General features: G+C 42.2%; 1 protein-coding gene across 2 annotated transcripts in view; it reads left to right on the top strand.

The window, feature by feature from the left end:
• Window positions 1–23,631, top strand: part of LOC115105960 (contactin-associated protein-like 4) — a 221,926-nt gene that overhangs the window by 92,935 nt on the left and 105,360 nt on the right. For both annotated transcript variants that reach the window (XM_029628501.2, XM_029628500.2), the window contains exons 6-10: window positions 13,789–13,970; window positions 16,627–16,767; window positions 18,707–19,007; window positions 19,216–19,365; window positions 22,115–22,286. In XM_029628501.2, the coding sequence (XP_029484361.1) occupies window positions 13,789–13,970; window positions 16,627–16,767; window positions 18,707–19,007; window positions 19,216–19,365; window positions 22,115–22,286 (946 nt within the window). The remainder of the gene's footprint in view (window positions 1–13,788; window positions 13,971–16,626; window positions 16,768–18,706; window positions 19,008–19,215; window positions 19,366–22,114; window positions 22,287–23,631) is intronic.

Raw genomic sequence — 23,631 nt, 5'->3', positions numbered from 1 at the left:
CTACTTCACCAAACGGGTGATTTTAACAAGCGCATTAGCGAAAAAAGCACTGTCGTTGCACCAATGTGTACCTAACCATAAACATCAACATCTTTCTTAAAATTAATACACAAGCATATATTTTTAAACCTGCATATTTAGTTAATATTGCCTGCTAACATGAATTTATTTTAACTAGGGAAATTGTTTCACTTCTCTTGTGTTCTGTGCAACAGAGTCAGGGTATATGCAGCAGTTTGGGCCGCCTGGCTCGTTGCGAACTGTGAAGACTATTTCTTCCTTACAAAGACAGCCAACTTCGCCAAATGGGGGATGATTTAACAAAAGCGCATTTGCGAAAAAAGCACAATCGTTGGACGACTGTACCTAACCATAAACATCAATGTCTTTCTTAAAATCAATACACAGAAGTATACATTTTTAAACCTGCATATTTAGTTAAAATAAATTAATGTTAGCAGACAATATTAAACTAGGGAAATTGTGTCACTTCTCTTGCGTTCATATCATGCAGAGTCAGGATATATGCAACAGTTTGGGCCGCCTGGCTCATTGCGAACTAATTTGCCAGAATTTTACGTAATTATGATATAACATTGAAGGTTGTGCAATGTAACTGGAATATTTAAACTTATGAATGCCACCCATTAGATAAAATACGTAACGGTTCCGTATTTCACTGAAAGAATAAACGTTTTATTTTCTAAATTATAGTTTCCAGATTTTACCATATTAATGACCTGAGGCTCGTATTTCTGTGTGCTATTATGTTATAATTAAGTCTGATTTGATATTTGATAGAGCAGTCTGACTGAGCGGTGGTAGGCAGCAGCAGGCTCATAAGCATTCATCCAAACAGCACTTTCGTGCGTTTGCCAGCAGCACTTCGCAATACTTCGAACATTGCCCTGTTTATGACTTCAAGCCTATCAACTCCCGAGATTAGGCGGGTGTAACCGATGTGAAATGGCTAGCTAGTTAGCGGGTTGCACGCTAATAGCGTTTCAAACGTCACTCGCTCTGAGACTTGGAGTCGTTGCTCTGCAAGGGCTGCGGCTTTTGTGGAGCGATGGGTAACGACGCTTCAAGGGTGGCTGTTGTCAATGTGTTCCTGGTTCGAGCCCAGGTAGGGGCGAGGAGAGGGACGGAAGCTATATGTTACACTGGCAATACTAAAGTGCCTATAAGAACATCCAATAGTCAAAGGTATATGAAATACAAATGGTATAGAGAGAAATAGTCCTATAATTCCTATAATAACCTCAACCTAAAATTTCTTACCTGTGTATATTGCAGACTCATTTTCAAAGGAACCACCAGCTTTCAAATGTTCTCATGTTCTGAGCAAGGAACTTAAACGTTAGCTTTTTTACATGGCACATATTGCACTTTTACTTTCTTCTGAAACACTTGGTTTTTGCATTATTTAAACCAAATTGAACATGTTTCATTATTTATTTGAGTCTAAATGGATTTGATTGATGTATTATATTAAGTTAAAATAAAATGTTCATTCAGTATTGTTGTAATTGTCATTATTGCAAATAAGCATCAGCATCAGCTTTTTTAGTCCTCCAATAATTGGTATCGGTATCGGCGTTGAAAAATCATAATCGGTCGACCTCTAGTCAGGATACTCTCGATGGTGCACCTGAAGAACCTTTTGAGGATCTGAGGACCAATGACAAATCTTTTCAGTCTCCTAAGGGGAATAGGTTTTGATGTACCCTCTTCACGGCTTTCTTGGTGTGCTTGGACCATGTGAGTTTGTTGGTGATGTGGACACCAAGGAACCACTACAGCTCTACAGCTACACTACAGCCACTACAGCTCCACTACAGCCACGTCGATGAGAATGGGGGCGTGCTTGGTCCTCCTTTTCCTGTAGTACACAATCATCTCCTTAGTCTTGATCACGTTGAGGGAGAGGTTGTTGTCCTAGCACCACATGGCCAGGTCTTTGGCCTCCTCCCTATATGCTGTCTCGTCGTTGTTGGTGTTCAGGCCTACCACTGTTATGTCATCGGCAAACTTAATGATGGTGTGGGAGTCATGCCTGGCCGTGTAGTCATGAGTGAACAGGGAGTACAGGAGGGGACTGAGCGCGCACCCCTGAGGGGCCCCCGTGTTAAGGAGCAGAGTGGCGGATGTGTTGTTACCTACCCTTACCATCTGGGGGTGGCCCGTCAGGAAGTCCAGGATCTAGTTGCAGAGGGAGGTGTTTAGTCCCAGGGTCCATAGCTTAGTGATGAGTTTTGAGGGCACTATGGTGTTGAACGCTGAGCTGTAGTCAATGAATAGCATTCTCACATAGGTGTTCCTTTTGTCCAGGTGGGAATGGGCAGTGTACAGTGCAATAGAGATTGTATCATCTGTGGATCTGTTTGGTCCGGTTTGCAAATTGGAGTGGGTCTAGGGTTTCTGGATAATGGTGTTGATGTGAGCCATAACCAACCTTTCAAAAAACTTCATGGCTACAGACGTGAGTGCTATGGGTCTGTATTAATTTAGGCAGGTTACCTTAGTGTTCTTGGGCACAGAGACTATGGTGGTCTGCTTGGAACATGTTGGTATTACAGACTCAGACAGGGAGAGGTTGAAAATGTAATTGAAGACACTTGCCAGTTGGTCAGTGCATTCTCGGAGTACACATCCTGGTAATCAGTCTGGTCCTGTCACCTTGTAACGGCAGCCATCCTCTCCGGCTCCATCTTACATCATTCAGGGCTCGACCAACCCAGATTATAATGTCTGATATACCACGGCTGTCAGCCAATCAGGGTTCGAACCAGACGTTTTATTATAATCAATATAACATGTGATTAGTTTTCCTCTGAAAGTACAGTCATAATATCACAGTCCAAGTATCAGTCAGAACATTTCAACATGCTTCTCCATCATTCTTAATGACTTTAAGTTTGTCAATGATTATATGTTGACCTATTACATTTTTATGGTTCACTGAACTAAGCACAAAGTGTATTCCTTGCCATGTACTGTAGCTGGATAGCTGTTTTTTTCTCCAGCTTTTTTTGCACAATTGATTGTAGGTTATGTATATGCAGTGTTTTAGAGCAAGTGTTTACGATCACAGCAATTTGAGTATGACATGTTGAAATAATTGAAACGGCCTGTATCTAGATAAGATTTTTTTTGCCATCATTGGTAATCTGATTTAAAGTTGCAGCAAACGACAGTAACATGTGCAATACAATTAAGTTATGCTGTTTTCAGATTGTCCCCATGAGTACTCCAGTTTATTCTCCATAAAATATAGTGAGATTATATGAGACAGATTGTGCAGAGACAAGGCATTCACTACCCAACCTTAGGAAGAGCTATGGCTTTCATGGTTTCCCCTTTAAATAAGATCTCTGCATTTCGGTCAACAGCAGACATGTACGTAAAATGGTAGTTTTCAGACGGCCATTTAGACAAATGAGTTTGTGTAGATAATATAGAGTTGCTGTACTTTACTGTGTGCCCATCTATTTTTCTATTTCCAAACTGGCTCCTTTAGCATCACTGTACCTAGGCAGAATTTCACCAGCATGGTTTATGTAAGTGTTACGTCTCAAATGGGCCTTGGTCAAGAGTCAATCAAATTTTATTTGTCACATGCGCCGAATACAACTGGTGTAGACTTTACCGTGAAAGGAATAAAATATATATAGGGAGTACCACATCAATGTGCAGAGGTATGAGGTATTTGAGGTAGATATGTACATGAAGGCAGGGTAAAGTGACCAGGCATCAGGGTTGATTATAATAAGAGTAAAATAAAGAACAGAGTAGCAGGATCAAATGATGAGTGTAAAAGTTTGTGCGTGTGTGTGTGCATGTGTGTGGGTTTTGTGTGAAAGTGTCAATATAGTGTGAGTGAGTGTGTGTATATGGTGTACAGTGCATTTGGAAAGTATTCAGACCACTTCACTTTTTCCATATTTTGTTACGTTACAGCCTTCTTCTAAAATTGATTAAATATATTTTTTCCTCATCAATCTACACACAATACCCCATAACGACAAAGCGTAAACAAGGCTTTACATTTTTTTGCAAATATGTTAAAAATGTAAAACAGATACCTTATATGCATAAGTATTCAGACCCTTTAATAAGATAGTTGAAATTGAGCTCTGTTGCATCCTGTTATCATTGATCATCCTTGAGATGTTTCTCCAACTTGATTGGAGATTGTGATAAATTCAATTGATAAAAAAATATTTGTAAAGATACACTTGTCTACCTAAGGTGCCACAGTTGACAATGCATGTCAGAGCAAAAACCAAGCCGTGAGGTAGAAAGAATTGTCCTTAGAGCTCCGAGACAGGATTGTGTCGAGGCACAAGGGTACTTAAAAATGTCTGCAGCATTGAAGGTCCCCAAGAACACAGTGGCCTCCATCGTTCTTAAATGGAAAAAGTTTGGAACCACCAAGACTCTTCCTAGAGCTGACTGCTGGGCGGCAGGGTAGCCTAGTGGTTAGAGCGTTGGACTAGTAACCAGAAGGTTGCAAGTTCAAATCCCCGAGCTGACAAGGTACAAATCTGTCGTTTTGCCCCTGAACAGGCAGTTAACCCACTGTTCCTAGGCCGTCATTGGAAATAAGAATTTGTTCTTAACTGACTTGCCTAGTAAAATAAAGGTAAAATTAAAAATTAAAAAATAAAACTGAGCAATTGGGGGAGAATGGCCTTGGTCAGGGAGGTGACAAAGAACCTGATGGTCACTCTGACAGAGCTCCAGAGTTCCTCTGTGGAGATCAGAGAACCTTCCAGAAGGACCCCATCTCTGCAGCACTCTACCAATCAGGCCTTTATGGTAGTGGCCAGACGGAAGCCACTCCTCAGTAAAAGGCACATGACAGCCCACTTGGAGTTTTCCAATAGGCACCTAAAGGACTCTTAGACCATGAGAAACAAGATTCTCAAGATTGAACTCTTTGGCCTGAATGCCAAGCATCACGTCTGGAGGAAACCAGGCACCGCTAATCACCTGGCCAATACCATCCCTACGGCATCATGCTGTGGGGATATTTTTCAGCGGCCAGGACTGGAAGACTAGTCAGGATTGATTGAAAGATGAACGGAGTAAAATACAGAGAGATCCTTCATGATAACTTGCTCCAGAGCACTCAGAACTTCAGACCGGGGTGAAGGTTCACCTTACAACAAGACAACGACCCTAAGCACACAGCCAATCCAACAGTCGCTGAATGTCCTTGAGTGGCCCAGCCAGAGCCCGGACTTGAACCCGATCGAACATCTCTGGGGAGACCTGGACATAGCTGTGCAGTGACGCTCTCCATCCAATCTGACAGAGTTTGAGAGGATCTGCAGAGAAGAATGGGAAAAACTTCACAAATACAGGTGTGCCAAGTTTGTAGGAGGCTTAAGGCTGTAATCGCTGTCAAAGGTGCTTCAGCAAGTAAAGGGTCTGAATACTTATGTAAATGTGATATTTCAGGTTTTATTTTTAATAAATTAGTAAAGATTTCTAAATGTATTTTTGCTTTGTTATTATGGGGTATTGTTGTAGATTGATCAGTTTTAGAATAAGGCTGTAACGTAACAAAGGTGTAGGGGTCTGAGTACTTTCCGAATGCAACTGCGAAAGGTGCCATTGTACGCTGGTAATTTGTTTCCTTTTAAATCCACAATTAGAATACCTCCACAGCCTCATAGAGAATATAGATCATTTTCTAACCTCTGGATTAAACTAAATTATGATAAATGGATTTGAGGGCCATCAAATATTACGTATTGGATCACTAAAAAACATAACTTTTACATTACTGTGTAGTTTACCAATAAAATGGTCTGACGGTGAAGTGGAAATAGTATTCATATCCGAAAAAAATAAATGGACTATCTCACTGCAATACATTTTAATCGAAAGTTAGCAAAAATAGATAAGATCTTGCTACCATGGAAAAGGAAATATTTGTGGAAAAATCACCCTTATTAAGTCATATCCCAGTTTACCTATTTACTTACGGCCTTGCCTACACCTAGTGAATTGCTTTTTTAAAGATATGAGCAAAACATATTCACTTTTATTTGGGACTGCAATCCAGACAGAATTAAACAGGCCTATTTATATAATGAATAGCACAGAAATGATTAAATATTAAAGCAATAGACCTCTCGCTAAAGGCATCAGTCATACAAAAGTTATACATAAATCCAAACTGATTCTCTAGCAGATTAGTAAAAATGTCTCACCACATGTTCAAGAATGGCCTTTTTCCCTTTATTCAGATTACAACCACTCACTTTGGGTTATTTTATTATAATGTGTAGAACAGTAAAGACCAAAATTGGTAAAAAAAATAAAATAAAAAATGTGATAAAAAAAAGTTTACAAGTTTCATTTAAGGAGCAAAAAATGGACAGCTGTGCCATATAGATTTGCAAAATAGTTGTGAAAAGATTTCTGATGTACCGATTCCATGACACATGGTTTATGAACTGATACACCAAAACACCTTTGAGTTTCTAAATTTAAATTATTATACTATATATGGGGGATACAACCATCCCAGCTCTGCAGATTTTGATGTGAAGAATAATATAACAATTTTAGCAAACATGTTTAATCTTTAATTTACAATCTGTAGAAACTGAGAATAGAAAGGTTCAGAAATGTTTTTAAACATCACAGTACTGTTGAAAAATATATGGCAAATAGAAAAACTGGAAGAGACTAAAAACGACAAGATAACTAATGTAAAATATACTGTGTCCGTAAAAAGTAAATGGGTTCAGAACTTTTGTTGGTACAGCACAGTTAAAAAATATATGGCAAATAGAAATCCAAACTGGATGGTCTTCAGAGATATATGAGAGGGGTTGAGTGTACCTGAAGGATGTATGGCAGATTATACAGTATGCAGACAATTACATTGATGGAAGCCACAATCTATTTCTAATACTAAAGCTGATCAAAAAAACAAAACCCTCTGAAAGATTGATCAAATGGAGAGTTCTGAAAGTTTGACACTAGCACAAATAATGTCTCTCTGAGACTCGAACTCTGCCATGAGACTTCTCCCTCACATCTGCCCATGGGGATTAGGTCTGCTTCTGAAGTGGCACCATATTCCCTAAAGATGTAGGATCTTAATTTGGGCCGGTTTGCTACAGCAGTAAAATAATGCTGCAGCAACGGGAAATGTGAATTATTATGCAGATTATAATTAAAGCTGCAATATGTCATTTTTGGGGGGTGATCTGACCAAATTCACATAGAAATGTGAGTTATAGATCTGTCATGCTCATTGAAAGCAAGTCTAGATATGTTCTATGTGTGTAATTTCTATGCGTCCAGTTTTGTTTTTCAGTCCTTTACTTCCGTGTACACTAGCTTAAACAGCTAAAAAAAATACATTTTTATTATTGAAAAGATATTTAACAGCGGTTTAGATGGTACAATAATTCTCTACACATTGCTTGTTTTGTCACAAACTGAAATTAGGTGAGCTCCTACACCTGTATACTGTCCCTAATTTTGACCCTTGACCCTGGGGAATAGGGTGCCATTTGGAACGTATTAGGTATGGGCCAAACTGCCTCTGCCACGAAGAGAGCTCAGTTAATCAATAACAACAGATGGATATTTATTTGTTTGTGAAGCTCGACCTCAAGGCCTCTTAATCGTGTCTCATTCCATCTCTCTTCTCAACTAATCTGACATCATACAAATAACCTCTACATAATTGATGTGTTAAAGTGACACACATTCATCATTTGCAGAAGTCTCTCTCTTAATGATGTTGTAGCCTCTAGGTATGTCCCAAATGACTATTCCCTATATAGTTCACTACTTTTGACCAGGGCCCTTTAAAATTCTGATCAAAAGTAGTGCAATACGTAGGGATTAGGGTGCCATTTGGGATGCAGGACCTCTCCGCTATAACCAGCTTCTCCGAAGAATGTCTAATACATATTTAATTACGGAGTGCATTTGCTTCACTCATTCCTTCATCCCTGGCACCACAGTACTGCACTGCTTCTTTTCCAGACCTGGGTTCAAATACTATTTGAAGCTTGATTGAGCTTGCCTGGTACAATGGAACCAATAGTAAAGTCCCAAAACCTCAGAGCCCCACCCATCTAGCACTCCAGGCGGGCTAAAGCAAATGCTTAAAGTATTTGAAATATTTGAAATAGTATTTGAACCCAGGTTTGTTATTTACTGCAAGACAAAAACATTCACCCAACATGTTGTGAGGTTGCGGACTGTAAAGATGGATATCCCGAGTCTCATGCCAGAAATACAGTTAAAAAGCTACTGTAGTTTAAAACATTGAAACACTGAGCCTTCAAGACAACCTTATGACGTCTGTCTTCTCAAAGGCAGCACACTCATGTATCTTCATTTTCACTTTTTGGTATGGGCCATTAAGTCATGGATTGTGATAAAGGTTTTTTCACTAAGTCACTTACATGCCTACCACACCGCACGCGTTGCGTGTGCAAGCGTTGCAAAATAAATGTACAAATACTGGATATGCTATTCAATCATTTCGTTGAAACTTCTGCCTAGCCAGGTGCTAAAATAGAACTTGGTTCTATTTTACATGTTTGGCGTGCTGCAAGTCCCGCCTCTGCCATCTCCTCATTGTTTTTTAGGGGAATATACCCACGTGGGTGATTGAAAGATGAACGAGGGTCACACTCCAGTCCATTTCATTGTGGTAATGCTCCTTATAGTTGGTTGCCAACTGCCATATAAAATCAGAAGAAGAAGAAGAATGCACTAGGTTTCCCCTTTTTATCTGTGGATTAATTGTCAGAGTGGAGAACACAGGATTTTTTGTATGACTTAACATGGGTCAAAATTATACAAAGATCCAGCAACATAAAAAAAGGACCATATGCATTTCAGGTAAAACAACAACACAATGTTTATTTTCCAGGACAAAAAAACTGTAAACGCATGTTGGTCCCATGTATCATACGCACAAGAAGCTTATTTCTCAAACATCTCTACACAAATCTGTTTACATCCCTGTTAATGAGCATTTCTCCTTTGCCAAAGTAATCCATCCACCTGACAGGTGTGGCATTTCAAGAAGCAGATTAAACAGCATGATCATTACACAGGTGCACCTTGTGCTGGGGACAATAAAAGTCCACTCTAAAATGTGCAGTTTTGTCACACAAGACAGTGCCGCAGATGTCTAAAGTTTTGAGGGAGGGTGCAATTGAAATCCTGACTGCAGGAATGTCCACCAGAGCTTTTGCCATATAATTTAATGTTAATTTCTCTACCAAAAGCCGCCTCCAACATTGTTTTAGAAAATTTGGCAGTACGTCCAACCAGCCTCATAACCGCAGACCACATGTAACCACAGCAATCCAGGACCTCCACATCCAGCTTCTTCACCTGTGGGATCGTATGAGACCAGCCATCCAGACAGCTGATGAAACTGAGGAGTATTTCTGTCTGTAATAAAGCCCTTTTTTAGGAATACTACTTCTGATTGGCTGGGCCTGGCTCCGCAGTGGGTGGGCCTATGCCCTCCAAGGCCCACCCATGGCTGCACCCCTGCTAAAGTGACTAGTGACTGATTTTACGATCCACGGCCCTATCTTTTTTTTTAAGGTATCTGTGACCAACAGATGTATAGCTGTATACACAGTCATGTGAAATCCATAGATTGGGCCTAATGAATGTATTTCAATTGACTGATTTCCTTATATGAACTTTAACTCAGTAAAATCATTGAAACTGTTTCATATTGCATTTATATTTTTGTTCAGTATGTTTGGTTCACAGTTGGTTTTGGTATTTTAACTTTACATGTCATGAACGCGTCTGGTGGGGATAAACAAAATCAACACGCGCGTGATTGCAGATGCAGAATCAGGTGCTGAGCCGGTATTGTCAGCATTTTCGGTTGATTGCACAGATGAAGCCATGTGGATTGATATATTGAGTAGTTGACTGGCATCTCTCTTACTGATGTTTGTGTCTCTTGAATGATTTAGTATGTGGTGACCTAAACACTGGAAACCAGTGGTGGCGGTCTCACAGTAATGGTTGGAATGGAATTAATGGGTTGGTATCAAAAAAACATGGTTTCCATGTGTAATATACCATTCCAGTCATAACTACACTATATATGTATATATACAAATGTATGAGGACACCCCTTCAAATGAGTAGATGCAGATATTTCAGCAACACACTTTGCTGACAGGTGTATACAATTTAGCACACAGCCATGCAATCTCCAAAGACAATTACAGGCAGGAGAATGGCCTTACTGAAGAGCTCAGTTCGTCAAATATCTGTCCTGCTAGAGCTGCCCCGGTCAACTGTAATTGCTGTTGTTGTGAAGTGGAAACGTCTAGGAGCGATAACCGCTCAGCCGTGAAGTGGTAGGCCACACAAGCTCACAGAACGGGACCACCGAGTGCTGAAGCGTGTGTCGATTACAACACTCACTGCCGAGTTCCAAACTGCCTCTGGAAGCAATTTCAGCACAATAACTGTTTGTCGGGAGCTTCATGAAATGGGTTTCCATGGCCGAGCAGCTGCACACAAGCCTAAGATCACCATGCTCAATGCCAAGTATCGGCTGGAGTGGTGTAAAGCTTGTTGCCATTGGACTCAGTGGAAATGTATTCTCTGAAGTGATGAATCACGCTTCACCATCTGGGGGACCTGACAGACAAATCTGGGTTTGGCGGATGCCAGGAGAATGCTACCTGCCCGAATGCATAGTGCCATCTGTAAAGTTTGCTGGATGAGGAATAATGGTTTGGGCTGTTTTTCATGGTTTGGGCAAGGCCCCTTAGTTCCAGTGAAGGGAAATCTTAACGGCACAGCATACACTGATATTCTAGACAATTCTGTGCCTCCAACTTTGTGGCAACATTTTGGGGAAGGCCCTTTCCCGTTTCAGCATAGCAATCCCCTGTGCACAAAGCGAGGTCCATACAGAAATGGTTTGTCGATCGTTGTGGAAGAACTTGACTGGCTTGCACAGAGCCCTGACCTCAACCCCATCAAACACCTTTGGGATGAATTGGAACGCCTAATCATCCAACATCAGTGCCCAACCTCACTAATGCTCTCATGGCTGAATGGAAGAACTTCCCCGCAGCAATGTTCCAACATCTAGAGGAAAGCCTTCCCAAATCAAATCAAATCAAATCAAATTTTATTTGTCACATACACATGGTTAGCAGATGTTAATGCGAGTGTAGCGAAATGCTTGTGCTTCTAGTTCCGACAATGCAGTGATAACCAACAAGTAATGTAACTAACAATTCCAAAACTACTGTCTTATACACAGTGTAAGGGGATAAGGAATATGTACATAAGGATATATGAATGAGTGATGGTACAGAGCAGCATACAGTAGATGGTATCGAGTACAGTATATACATATGAGATGAGTATGTAGACAAAGTAAACAAAGTGGCATAGTTAAAGTGGCTAGTGACATAAGAATGCAGTCGATGATCTAGAGTACAGTATATACATATGCATATGAGATGAATAATGTAGGGTAAGTAACACTATATAAGGTAGCATTGTTTAAAGTGGCTAGTGATATATTTACATCATTTCCCATTATTAAAGTGGCTGGAGTTGGGTCAGTGTCAATGACAGTGTGTTGGCAGCAGCCACTCAATGTTAGTGGTGGCTGTTTAACAGTCTGATGGCCTTGAGATAGAAGCTGTTTTTCAGTCTCTCGGTCCCAGCTTTGATGCACCTGTACTGACCTCGCCTTCTGGATGATAGCGGGGTGAACAGGCAGTGGTTCGGGTGGTTGATGTCCTTGATGATCTTTATGGCCTTCCTGTAACATCGGGTGGTGTAGGTGTCCTGGAGGGCAGGTAGTTTGCCCCCGGTGATGCGTTGTGCAGACCTCACTACCCTCTGGAGAGCCTTACGGTTGAGGGCGGAGCAGTTGCCGTACCAGGCGGTGATACAGCCCGCCAGGATGCTCTCGATTGTGCATCTGTAGAAGTTTGTGAGTGCTTTTGGTGACAAGCCGAATTTCTTCAGCCTCCTGAGGTTGAAGAGGCGCTGCTGCACCTTCTTCACGACGCTGTCAGTGTGAGTGGACCAATTCAGTTTGTCTGTGATGTGTATGCCGAGGAACTTAAAACTTGCTACCCTCTCCACTACTGATCCATCGATGTGGATAGGGGTGTTCCCTCTGCTGTTTCCTGAAGTCCACAATCATCTCCTTAGTTTTGTTGACGTTGAGTGTGAGGTTATTTTCCTGACACCACACTCCGAGGGCCCTCACCTCCTCCCTGTAGGCCGTCTCGTCGTTGTTGGTAATCAAGCCTACCACTGTTGTGTCGTCCGCAAACTTGATGATTGAGTTGGAGGCGTGCATGGCCACGCAGTCGTGGGTGAACAGGGAGTACAGGAGAGGGCTCAGAACGCACCCTTGTGGGGCCCCGTGTTGAGGATCAGCGGGGAGGAGATGTTGTTGCCTACCCTCACCACCTGGGGGCGGCCCGTCAGGAAGTCCAGAACCCAGTTGCACAGGGGGGGGTCGAGACCCAGGGTCTCGAGCTTGATGACGAGCTTGGAGGGTACTATGGTGTTGAATGCCGAGCTGTAGTCGATGAACAGCATTCTCACATAGGTATTCCTCTTGTCCAGGTGGGTTAGGGCAGTGTGCAGTGTGGTTGAGATTGCATCGTCTGTGGACCTATTTGGGCGGTAAGCAAATTGGAGTGGGTCTAGGGTGTCAGGTAGGGTGGAGGTGATATGGTCCTTGACTAGTCTCTCAAAGCACTTCATGATGACGGAAGTGAGTGCTACGGGGCGGTAGTCGTTTAGCTCAGTTACCTTAGCTTTCTTGGGAACAGGAACAATGGTGGCCCTCTTGAAGCATGTGGGAACAGCAGACTGGTATAGGGATTGATTGAATATGTCCGTAAACACACCGGCCAGCTGGTCTGCGCATGCTCTGAGGGCGCGGCTGGGGATGCCGTCTGGGCCTGCAGCCTTGCGAGGGTTAACACGTTTAAATGTCTTACTCACCTCGGCTGCAGTGAAGGAGAGACCGCATGTTTTCGTTGCAGGCCGTGTCAGTGGCAATGTATTGTCCTCAAAGCGGGCAAAAAAGTTATTTAGTCTGCCTGGGAGCAAGACATCCTGGTCCGTGACTGGGCTGGGTTTCTTCTTGTAGTCCGTGATTGACTGTAGACCCTGCCACATGCCTCTTGTGTCTGAGCCATTGAATTGAGATTCCACTTTGTCTCTGTACTGACGCTTAGCTTGTTTAATAGCCTTGCGGAGGGAATAGCTGCATTGTTTATATTCGGACATATTACCAGACACCTTGCCCTGATTAAAAGCAGTGGTTCGCGCTTTCAGTTTCACGCGAATGCTGCCATCAATCCACGGTTTCTGGTTTGGGAATGTTTTTATCGTTGCTATGGGAACGACATCTTCGACGCACGTTCTAATGAACTCGCACACCGAATCAGCGTATTCGTCAATATTTCCATCTGACGCAATACGAAACATGTCCCAGGAGAGACACCAGAAGAGTGGAGGGTGTTATCGCAGCAAACGGGGACCAACTCCATATTAATGCCCATGATTTTGGAATTAGATTTTTTTTTATGTAGTCTATGAGCCATCCTCGCCTCACCAGTCTCCACTGCTTGAAACGTACAGCATTTCCTTATTCTAGCATTGCCTGTCCTAGAAAGGAAAACACTTCTATCAGACTATTACCAGAACACATTTTCCTCTGTGATTAATGTATGGTTTTCTTTCTGTGTCTCTGTTGTATTCCAGATAAAAGTGTCTCTCCTGGTCCTGAGAGCCACATGGTTGTGTCACTGGGTAGTCTTCTAGATGACCAGCACTGGCACCACGTAGCCATCGAGCGCTTTAGTGGCCACCTCAACTTCACTGTGGACAAAAGCTCTCAGCAAATCCAGGTTCCTGCAGAACTCAGTCCTTCCGAGATAAACGAGGTGTGTTGTCTGTGACCTGTGGTGTGTTGCCTGTGACCTGTTTCTCAAATAATTCCACACACACACACACACACACACACACACACACACACACACACACACACACACACACACACACACACACACACACACACACACAAAACCATTCCTGCATGCTTGTTCTTTCAAATATTACCCTCCATTTGTCTCTAACCGATGCGTTCATAGCTACTGTACGAATTAAACACAGGAGACACACTCAAAATAAATATAGCTTTGTAGCAGGGGTGTTGATTATGCCATTGAAGGCCGCTAATGAATAAGATTAACCCAACCTCCATACAATATTTCTAGACTGTTAATAAATGGCCTATAGTAATACGTTTCTATTGAAATTGAAACACAGTTGAGCTACTGGTCATAATCTACTATTGAGACATTTATGTACATTGCCATTGTAGTCCCTACCTGAATACACAGATTGGGATAATTGATTTAATCTACTCTTCTGCGCTCTGCTCTATGCTACTCTGCTCTATTCTGTTCTGCTCTGCCATACTCTTCTCTTCTGCTCTACTCTGCTCTGCTTTACTCTTCTACTCTACTCTACTCTACTCTTCTACTCTACTCTTCTCTTCTGCTCTGCTCTGCTCTACTTCATAGCCAGCAGCATACCACCCTGCATCCCACTGCTGACTTGCTTCTGAAGCTAAGCAGGGTTGGTCCTTTATGGGAGACCAGAATTTGTTGGATGGCCAGTAGGAGGCAACCTTTCCTCTGGTCTGAAAAAATATCCCAATTCCCCAAGGCAGTGATTGGGGACATTGCCCTGTGTAGGGTGCTGTCTTTCAGATGGGACGTTAAACGGGTGTCCTGACTTTCTGTGGTCACTGAAGATCCCATGGCACTTAATGTAGGGATGTTAACCCGTTGTCCTGGCTAAATTCCCAATCTGGCCCTCATACCGTCATGGCCACCTAATCATCCCCAGTTTTCAATTGGCTCATTCATGCCCTCTCCCCTGTAACTATTCTCCAGATTGTTGCTGTCAATGAGAATATGTTCTCAGTCAATTTACCTGGTTTAATAAAAATCTCTACTCTACTCTACTCTGCTGTTCCACTCAACTATACTCTGTTCTACTCTTTTCCTCTAATCTACTCAGTCCTATTCTAATCTACTCTTCTCTTCTACTCTGCTCTTCTATCCTTCTCTGCTCTGCTCTTCTACTCTACTCTACTCTACTCTACTCTGCTCTTCTACTCTACTCTGCTCTTTTCTTCTACTTTACTCTGCTCTACTCTACTATTCTGCTCTACTCTACTCTGCTCTTTTCTTTAACTCTGCCCTTCTACTCTGCTCTTCTACTCTGCTCTTCTGCTCTACTCTTCTGCTCTACTCTACTCTACTTTTCTCTACTCTACTTCGCTCTTCTACTCTGCTCTACTTTGCTTTTCTCTTCTGATCTACTACTACTACTTCTACTCTGCTCTACTTTGCTTTTCTCTTCTACTCTACCATGCTCTACTCTGCTCTTCTCCTCTACTCTTCTCTTCTACTCAATTTTGCTCTACTCTTCTACTCTGCTCTTTTCTTTTTCTCTACTCTACTCTGCTCTACTCTTTTCCTCTAATGTACTCTGTCCTGCTCTACTCTACTCTTCCATTCTGCTCTTCTACCCTGCTCTACTATTCTACTCTACTCTACTCTGTTCTTTTCTTCTACTCTACTCTGCCATTTTCTTCTCTACTCTACTCTACTCTGCTCTTCTACTCTGCTCTTTTCTTCTTTTCTGCTCTACTCTACTCTACTCTTCTGTTCTACTCTGCTCTGTTCTTTTCTTCTGATCTTTTCCTCAACTCTATTCTGGTCTTCTACTGTGCCCTACTCTACTCTGCTCTTTCTTTTTACTCTACTCTGGTCTACTCTACTCTACTCTGCTCTTCTACTCTGCTCTGCCCTTCTCTTCTGCTCTACTCTGCTCCTTTATTCTACTCTACCCAGCTCTACTCTTCTCTTCTCCTCTACTCTTCCTCACAACCTTGCTCAACTCTTCTACTTTTCTCTTCTACTCTACTCTGCTCTTTTCTTCTACTCTACCCTACTCTACACTGCTCTTCTACTCGGCGATTCTCTTCTACTCCACTCTGCTCTTCTGCTCGACTCTGCTCGACTCTGCTTGACTCTGCTTGACTCTGCTTGACTCTGCTCTTCTCTTCTACTCTGCTCGACTCTGCTCTTCTCTTCTACTCTGCACTTCTCTGCACTTTTCTTCTGCACTACACTACTCTGCTCAACTCTGCTCTTTTCTTCTACTATACTCTGCTCTACTCTTCTCTTCTCCACTCTGTCCTGCTCTACTCTACTCTGCTCTTCTCATCAACTCAACTCTGCTCTGTCCTGCTCTACTCTGCTCTTTTCTTCTACTCTACTCTGCTCCTCTCTTCTCTACTCCACCCTGTCCTGCTCTACTCTACTCTGCTCTTCTCGTCTACTCAACTCTGCTCTGTCCTGCTCTACTCTACTTTACGTTATCTTTTTATTCCTTCCTAAACATATGCCATCAATGAATGATTTCCAATCTCATTTGGTCTATCACCACTTGTTGAAGGTGTTACTATATCAAATTCCCATATCATGTTGGAATATTAACTTTGGCTTGATGTTCTTTCACAAGATTAGCTATGGTGGCGTCCAGTGCCATGGAAGTCAGAGGGTTATGTCCAGGAGGAACTTCCATGGGTGCCTTGAGAACCTGCTCTGGAACGATGTGAACGTGATAGATCTGGCCAAACAGCAACAGCAGGTCTCCATCATGGTACGTTTGCAAAGGGGAGGGAACACATCACCTCTACATCACTCTCCAACCGAAGTGCATGAATTAAGTAGCAAACTGAATTGAATAGAAAATGTAACAACTCATGGAGGTTGATAAAAAATGTATAAAACCAACTTGTTTCAGCCCTTAGCCATCCTCCGGGTTTGCTACCTCAGCCTGTTGAACTGTAGGTGGTTGGTGATAGGTTTATAATGTCTATTTTTTATTTATTTAACCTTTATTTAACTAGGCTAACCTGGAATTATCTGGGATTTATCTGCTGACCTGGATTCAAATAGTATTTGTTTTCTTTCAAATACATTAGCTGAGCTTGATTGAGCAAAATTGAACAAAAGTACAAAAGTATTTAAAAGGAAACAGAAATACTGCAAATCCCATAGCGTACCTTGTGTCTGTGTGAACTGCTGGAAAATCAGACCTCCCTGCATCTAGCTGCTCCTCTATATAACAGAATCACCTCAATACAAATGGGTTATTTTCCTGTTGATTGGTCCATTAATGAGGGTGGTACATTGAACAGAGAGTCTGAATCCCTCTAGATGGTGTTTAGCTCTCTCCTAAACACATTTTACCGTCTTGTAAATGATTACCTTAACTGCTCCAAAATGAAGTAGCGAATGGAGGAATAAGCAGAAATAATTCATGCTGGAAAACTGAAATTAATAAACACCCACACATCTAACACAGAGAGTACCAGTAGCCAGAAATGAGATATGACCACTTGTTTAAATGTAATAAATATGCTAGGGAAATGAAAGTGACGTCAGTCTCTGGAATATACTTTGAGGACATATTTCTTTGTTATTTTTCAGTGGTTAAAGATTCTGCTCACTACAGTAGCATACTGTAAGCACACTGTTGCAGTATATCACTTTCACTGCTGCTGCAAACAACTGTTTCCCTGTTGTAGTTACTGTACAACAATGTCATTGTAACACTCGTCGTCGTAAGGAAGAGTGGACCAAAGCGCAGCATGGAAAGTGTTCATGATCTTTGTCAAGAATCACTCAAACAAAAATAACGACTACAAAAACAAAAGCGAACAGTTCCGTCAGGCACATTATACTAAACGGAAAACACCACCCCACAAAACCCAAACGGAAAATGACAACTTATATATGATCCCCAATCATAGACAACGATAGACAGCTGCCTCTGATTTGTAACCACACTCGGCAAAAACAACAAAGAAATAGAAAAAATTGATTCTCCCACCTGAGTCACACCGTGACCTGACCAAACATAGAGAATAAATAAAGATCTCTACGGTCAGGGCGTGACAGTCATACTAGTCATACTAAAGATACTGCTGTGATATCACTTTGAGCTAGACAGTACTGTAATACACCATTTTCGCCCAGCAGCAGACCATGAAACCATCATTACTATACAACCACCATCCAACAACAATGGTCAACACATTAGATGGCTAGACCCTACTCCCAGACAGACATACAGTATGATTTCAGTCATAACTTCACAAAGTTGCATTTGACTAGCCTGATTTAAGATGGTCCATGTTATTACTAGCTTAAACCAGACTGAATGCTGGGCTCACCATTGTTTCATTGAAGCAAAACAAACAATGGTTGAGTGCAGAATTCAGACTGGTTTAACCTGGCTAGCATGACAGCAATGGTCTTTGTTTGCTCTGCTAATGTCCTGAGATCATATACCTCAGATCCCTATAAGGTTGAGGACTCTCATTATGGTATGTATTATGAATGTCCTCCTGCTGGACATTTTGCTGATTAGATGGATCTCTTCTAATGCCATTCGCAATAGACTCAGGTCAGATGTCCCTTAGCTGGATTTCACCGTCTTGTTGAGGACTAATTCATATTTAGTTTTTTCCCATTACATTACACATATCTATATACGTATATATATATATATATATATACACACTTTTTTTTAGGGCAATGTGACCTTTACATGTGCTGAGCCAGTCTCTGTTCCCGTGACGTTCGCCGGCGCGCAGAGTTTTCTCCAGTTGCCAGGGGCAGCGCAGCAGCAGAGAGATGGCGGCGAGGTTGCCGTGGCGGTGGTTGGCGTGGCGATCAGCCTGCAGTTCCGGACCTGGAATAGAGCGGGCCTTCTGTTAACCTTTGACCTCCAGCAGCAGGCGGGAAGCCTGTGGCTCTACCTGAGTGAGGCCAGAGTCAGGCTGCAGATACACAAGGCTGGAAGATACACAATCCTAGTGGACGTAACTGCAGGTCAGATCAACAGTAACATACGGTTGTTGTTTTGTGAAGTTTTGATCTCTGAGAATATCACAATCTCATTAACCTAAATAGCTAATCACTGGAAAAACAAAAACATCATTATTGCACCCTAAGACTGTTGTGCAAAATATTGAATTGAGCAGGATAATGTCCTATATTATAGGTAGCTAATACACTCTTATTTCCTTTCTGTCCATAGGATTTGGTCTGAACGATGGCCAGTGGCATTCAGTAGACCTAACTGCAAGGAGAGGTCATCTGACCATCACTGTGGATAAAGAGGAAGACTCCACGGCTCATGCCAGCCCATCTTTCCCCGTGGTATCAGGAAACAACCTCTTCTTTGGAGGTGAGAGAAAACAACATGCATCATACACTGAGTGTACAAAACATTAGGAACACCTTCCTAATATTGAGTTCCACCCTCTTTTGCCCTCAGAACAGCCTCAATTTGTCTGGCCATGGACTACAAGGTGTCGAAAGCGTTTCACAGGGATGCTGGCCCATGTTGACTCCAATGCCTCCCACAGTTATGTCAAGTTATCCTTTGAGTCGTGGACCATTCTTGATACACAAAGGAAACTGTTGAGTGTGAAAAACCCAGCAGCGTTACAGTTCTTGACGCACTCAAACTGGTGCGCCTGGCACCTACTACCATACCCCGTTCAAAGGCACTTAAATCTTTTGTCTTGCCCATCACCCTCTGAATGGCACACATACACAATCCATGTCTCAATTGTCTCAAGGCTTAAGAAACCTTCTTTAACATGTCTCCTCTCCTTCATCTACACTGGTTGAAGTGGATTTAACAGGTGACATCAATAAGGGACCATAGCTTTCACCTGGATTCACCTGGTCAGTCTATGTCATGGAAAGAGCAGGTGTTCCTATTGTTTTGTGTACATTGGACCTCAGGGTTTTTTCTGACTGTGTCACATGACCAGGAAAAACTCTTCGCCCTAATCATAAATACTACTTGGCTTTCCAGAGACTAATCCTAATTGCAGTTAGATAGGCAAGGGTAACTGTTGGTGCATATGTGTATCAAGATTTGTTTTGGACCAGTAGCGTTTGATCTCAGGGCTTAGTGCAGAGAAGCATAGAGCTTCTTAACCAGACTGCGGGAACTCTCCTCCTCCACTTTAGCTTCCCTCAGAGCATTGTTTCTCTGTTTGGATTCTGTGTTTGTCTCTCTGTCCCCCTCTCCCTTCTTCCCCTCAGCAAAATCTTTTTGGAAGGCTTGTCACATCATTTAGGTACCTTTAGCAGAGAGCCAGGCAGCACCAGCTCTGTGTCCACAGCCCACACACACTGGATATCAAGCAGAATAACAGTTATGCTTAGAAAATCTCCCGTGTTCAACACTTGGCCTTCACTCTGGAATATACAACCTATACTCTGAATATACAATGCATTCGGAACTGTATATCGATTTGGAGATTGATACTACAGCGAGCTCCAAATCGACGTGTGGAATCATCGACAGGTCAGTACAAAACACCATTCCCTGATAGGATTGTACAACATTCCCAAAATTCCCATGTTTTACAGAAATCCTGGTTTAAGAATTCTCCGATTTCCTGTTTATTCCCTCCTGATTCCAGGAATCTTGTAACAGGAATTTCTGGATAACCGAGTGTCAGTGTCACTAATGCTATATCTTCCTCAGTTCACACACAAACTTAGCCAGATATAACTGGTACAAGGACAACCTGGGTGTGTGGACTATTGGATGAACTAATGGTATTATGAAAGCTCCTGATTTAACTTAATTTTGAGTCATTTTTAGGAAATTCTCTTATCCAGGGCGACTTACAGGAGCAATTAGGGTTAAGTGCCTTGCTCGGAGATTCGAACCAGCAACTTTTCAGTTACTGGACCTACCTCTTGACCGCTAGGCTACCGACTGCCTGTGTAACTTCGGTGTTGAGTTTGGTACATTATACATTGAAGTCCTTTAGCAGACTTTCTTAACCAGAGCAACATACAGAGCAGGAGCAATTAGGGTTATCTTGCACAAGACCCATTGACTTTTTCCACATTTTTGCTGGCATAGGTGAATCCCGGTGAAAACTATTCTCTCTTATTGATCTCACCTATAGATGAAAGAGGTTAAAGAAGTCTTTGTAAGCTTTGAGAATTAATTTTAATTCTATTTAACTAGGCAAGTCAGTTAAGAAGAAATTCTTATTTTACAATGACGGCCTACCCCTTCCACAACCTGGGTGACCACCCTATGGGACCCCCGATCACTACCAGTTGTGATACAGCCTGGGATCGAACCAGGGTCTGCAATGACACCTCTAGCACTGAGATGCAATGCCTTAGACAACTGCGCCACTCGGGAGCATATGTTTTTCCCATTCAGAGGGTGAATGGGCAAGACAAAAATTTGAAATGCCTTTGAACGGTATTAGGTGTCAAGTGCACCGGTTTCTGTCAAGAACTGCAACGCTGCTGGGTTTTTCACATTCAACAGTTTCCCGTGTGTATCAAGAATGGTCCACCAAAAAAGGACATCCAGCCAACTTGACACAACTGTGGGAAGCATTGGAATCAAAATGGGGAAGCATCCCTGTGGAACGCTTTCGACACCTTGTAGAGTCCATGCCCCGACAAATTGAGGCTGTTCTGAGGGGAAAAGGGGGGAGGTACAACTCAATATTAGGAAGGTGTTCCTAATGCTTGATATTTTGTATACTCAGTGTATATACTGTACAAGCTATACTCTGAAAATACAAGCTATACTCTGACTATACAAGCTGTCAGACGACTATACAAGCTATACACAGAATATACAAGCTGATGTCTGAATATACAAGCTGACCTCTGAATATACAAGGTATACTCTGAATATACAAGATGTCCTTTGAATATACAAGCTGTCCTCTGAATATACAAGCTGTCCTCTGAATATACAAGCTGTCCTCTGAATATACAAGCTGTACTCTTCTTCGCTACTGTATGAGATACAACATATCTTTGTAATCCTTGATCATGGGGTAATGGCTTTGGCCTGTTTTTATTGACCACCTGTCTTTTGTAATGCCTACTTGTAAATGGGCGTTGATTTATGGCTCTTGTTTGGTCTAATACAGGTTGCCCGGACAGTGAGTATAACCAGGAGTGCAGAAACCCCTTCACCGTGTTCCAAGGCTGTATGAGACACATCCATGTGGATAACAATGCTGTGGATCTCATCAAGGTACAACAGATGCTGATAGGAAACTACAGCGATCTCCAAATCGACATGTGTGGAATCATCGACAGGTCAGTACAAAACAGTTCACACACAAACTTAGCCAGATATAACTGGTACAAGGACAACCTGGGTGTGTGGACTATTGGATGAACTAATGGTATTATGAAAGCTCCCGATTTAACTTAATTTTGAGTAATTTTTAGGAGACACTCTTATCCAGAGCAATTTACAGGAGGAATTAGGGTTAAGTGCCTTGCTCGGAGATTCAAACCAGCAACTTTTCGGTTACTGGACCTACCTCTTGACCACTAGGCTACCGACTGCCTGTGTAACTTCATGTAATGCAGTGTTGAGTACATTTTACATTGAAAGCCTTTAGCAGACTTTCTTAACAAGAGCAACATACAGAGCAGGAGCAATTAGGGTTACATGTCATTCTCAAGGCCATATCAGCAGATTTTTTTCACCTAGTCTGCTCAGGCATTTGAACCAGCAACCTTTCAGTTACTGGCCCAATGCCCTTATCCACTGCGTTACCTGGTAGAGAGAAGTCTATGTGCATTGTTCTTTCTTTAGCTCTTTAGATCTTCCCCAACACTTTTCTTGATTGTTTTCACATCTACCTTTTATATGAAGTGAAAACATTTCTGAGGTAAGGTGTGCTATTTTGACAATACAACAGTGCGAAGTGAAAGGGGGATATTACACCACCCTGTGGAGTCCCAGAGATGAGGAATCAGCGGCAGAAAGATTGGTCCTATATGAAATGTAGATGTATTGTTCAGTGGAGGCCGTGGTTTGGAAATAACCAATATGATGTTCCCTGCAGAGACTGATGTGTTACAATTCTATTATTGCTGCTGCATTGCTGCTGCTGCCCTGTCAACTCTATGCTGTAGTTTTTAGTTTAGAGGGCATGGTTTGTTTTTCTAATGCCGCTCTCTTCTCTCGTTTCTCCTTGATTTTAAATGGCTCACTGTTTGGTCTCCCATCGCATTCCTCTTATATTGTCATCTTTGTTACGGCCATTATCATCAAAGTCATCATCACTTTCATCTTCCATTTTCACTTATCATCACCACTGTCATCACCATCTATCAGTATTGTTATTGGGTGCATTCCAAATGGCTCCCTTTCCCCTATATTCTGTAGTAAACTACTTTTGACCACGGGCCCTGGCCCGGGCACTATATGGGGAATGGGGTGCCATTTGGGATGGAGACATTGTAATCTTTATCTTCGCCATAGTTCTTGCCGGCCATCTTTTTCAGATTGTATCTGATATGTGAGAGACAGCGAGTCAAAGCCACTCATGAGGAGCGGAGCTAATGTTTTACTGTCGGCTTTCTCCACGCTCAAATAGGAACACTATTATTGTGACAATTATCAACTCTCCTTGTGACCACACGCGCA

This window comes from Oncorhynchus nerka, linkage group LG22 (assembly GCF_034236695.1).
Source record: "Oncorhynchus nerka isolate Pitt River linkage group LG22, Oner_Uvic_2.0, whole genome shotgun sequence".
Classification (NCBI taxonomy): Eukaryota; Metazoa; Chordata; class Actinopteri; order Salmoniformes; family Salmonidae; genus Oncorhynchus; species Oncorhynchus nerka.
Note: the sequence above shows the minus strand (reverse complement) of the source record. Positions and strands in the feature narration are given on the sequence as shown.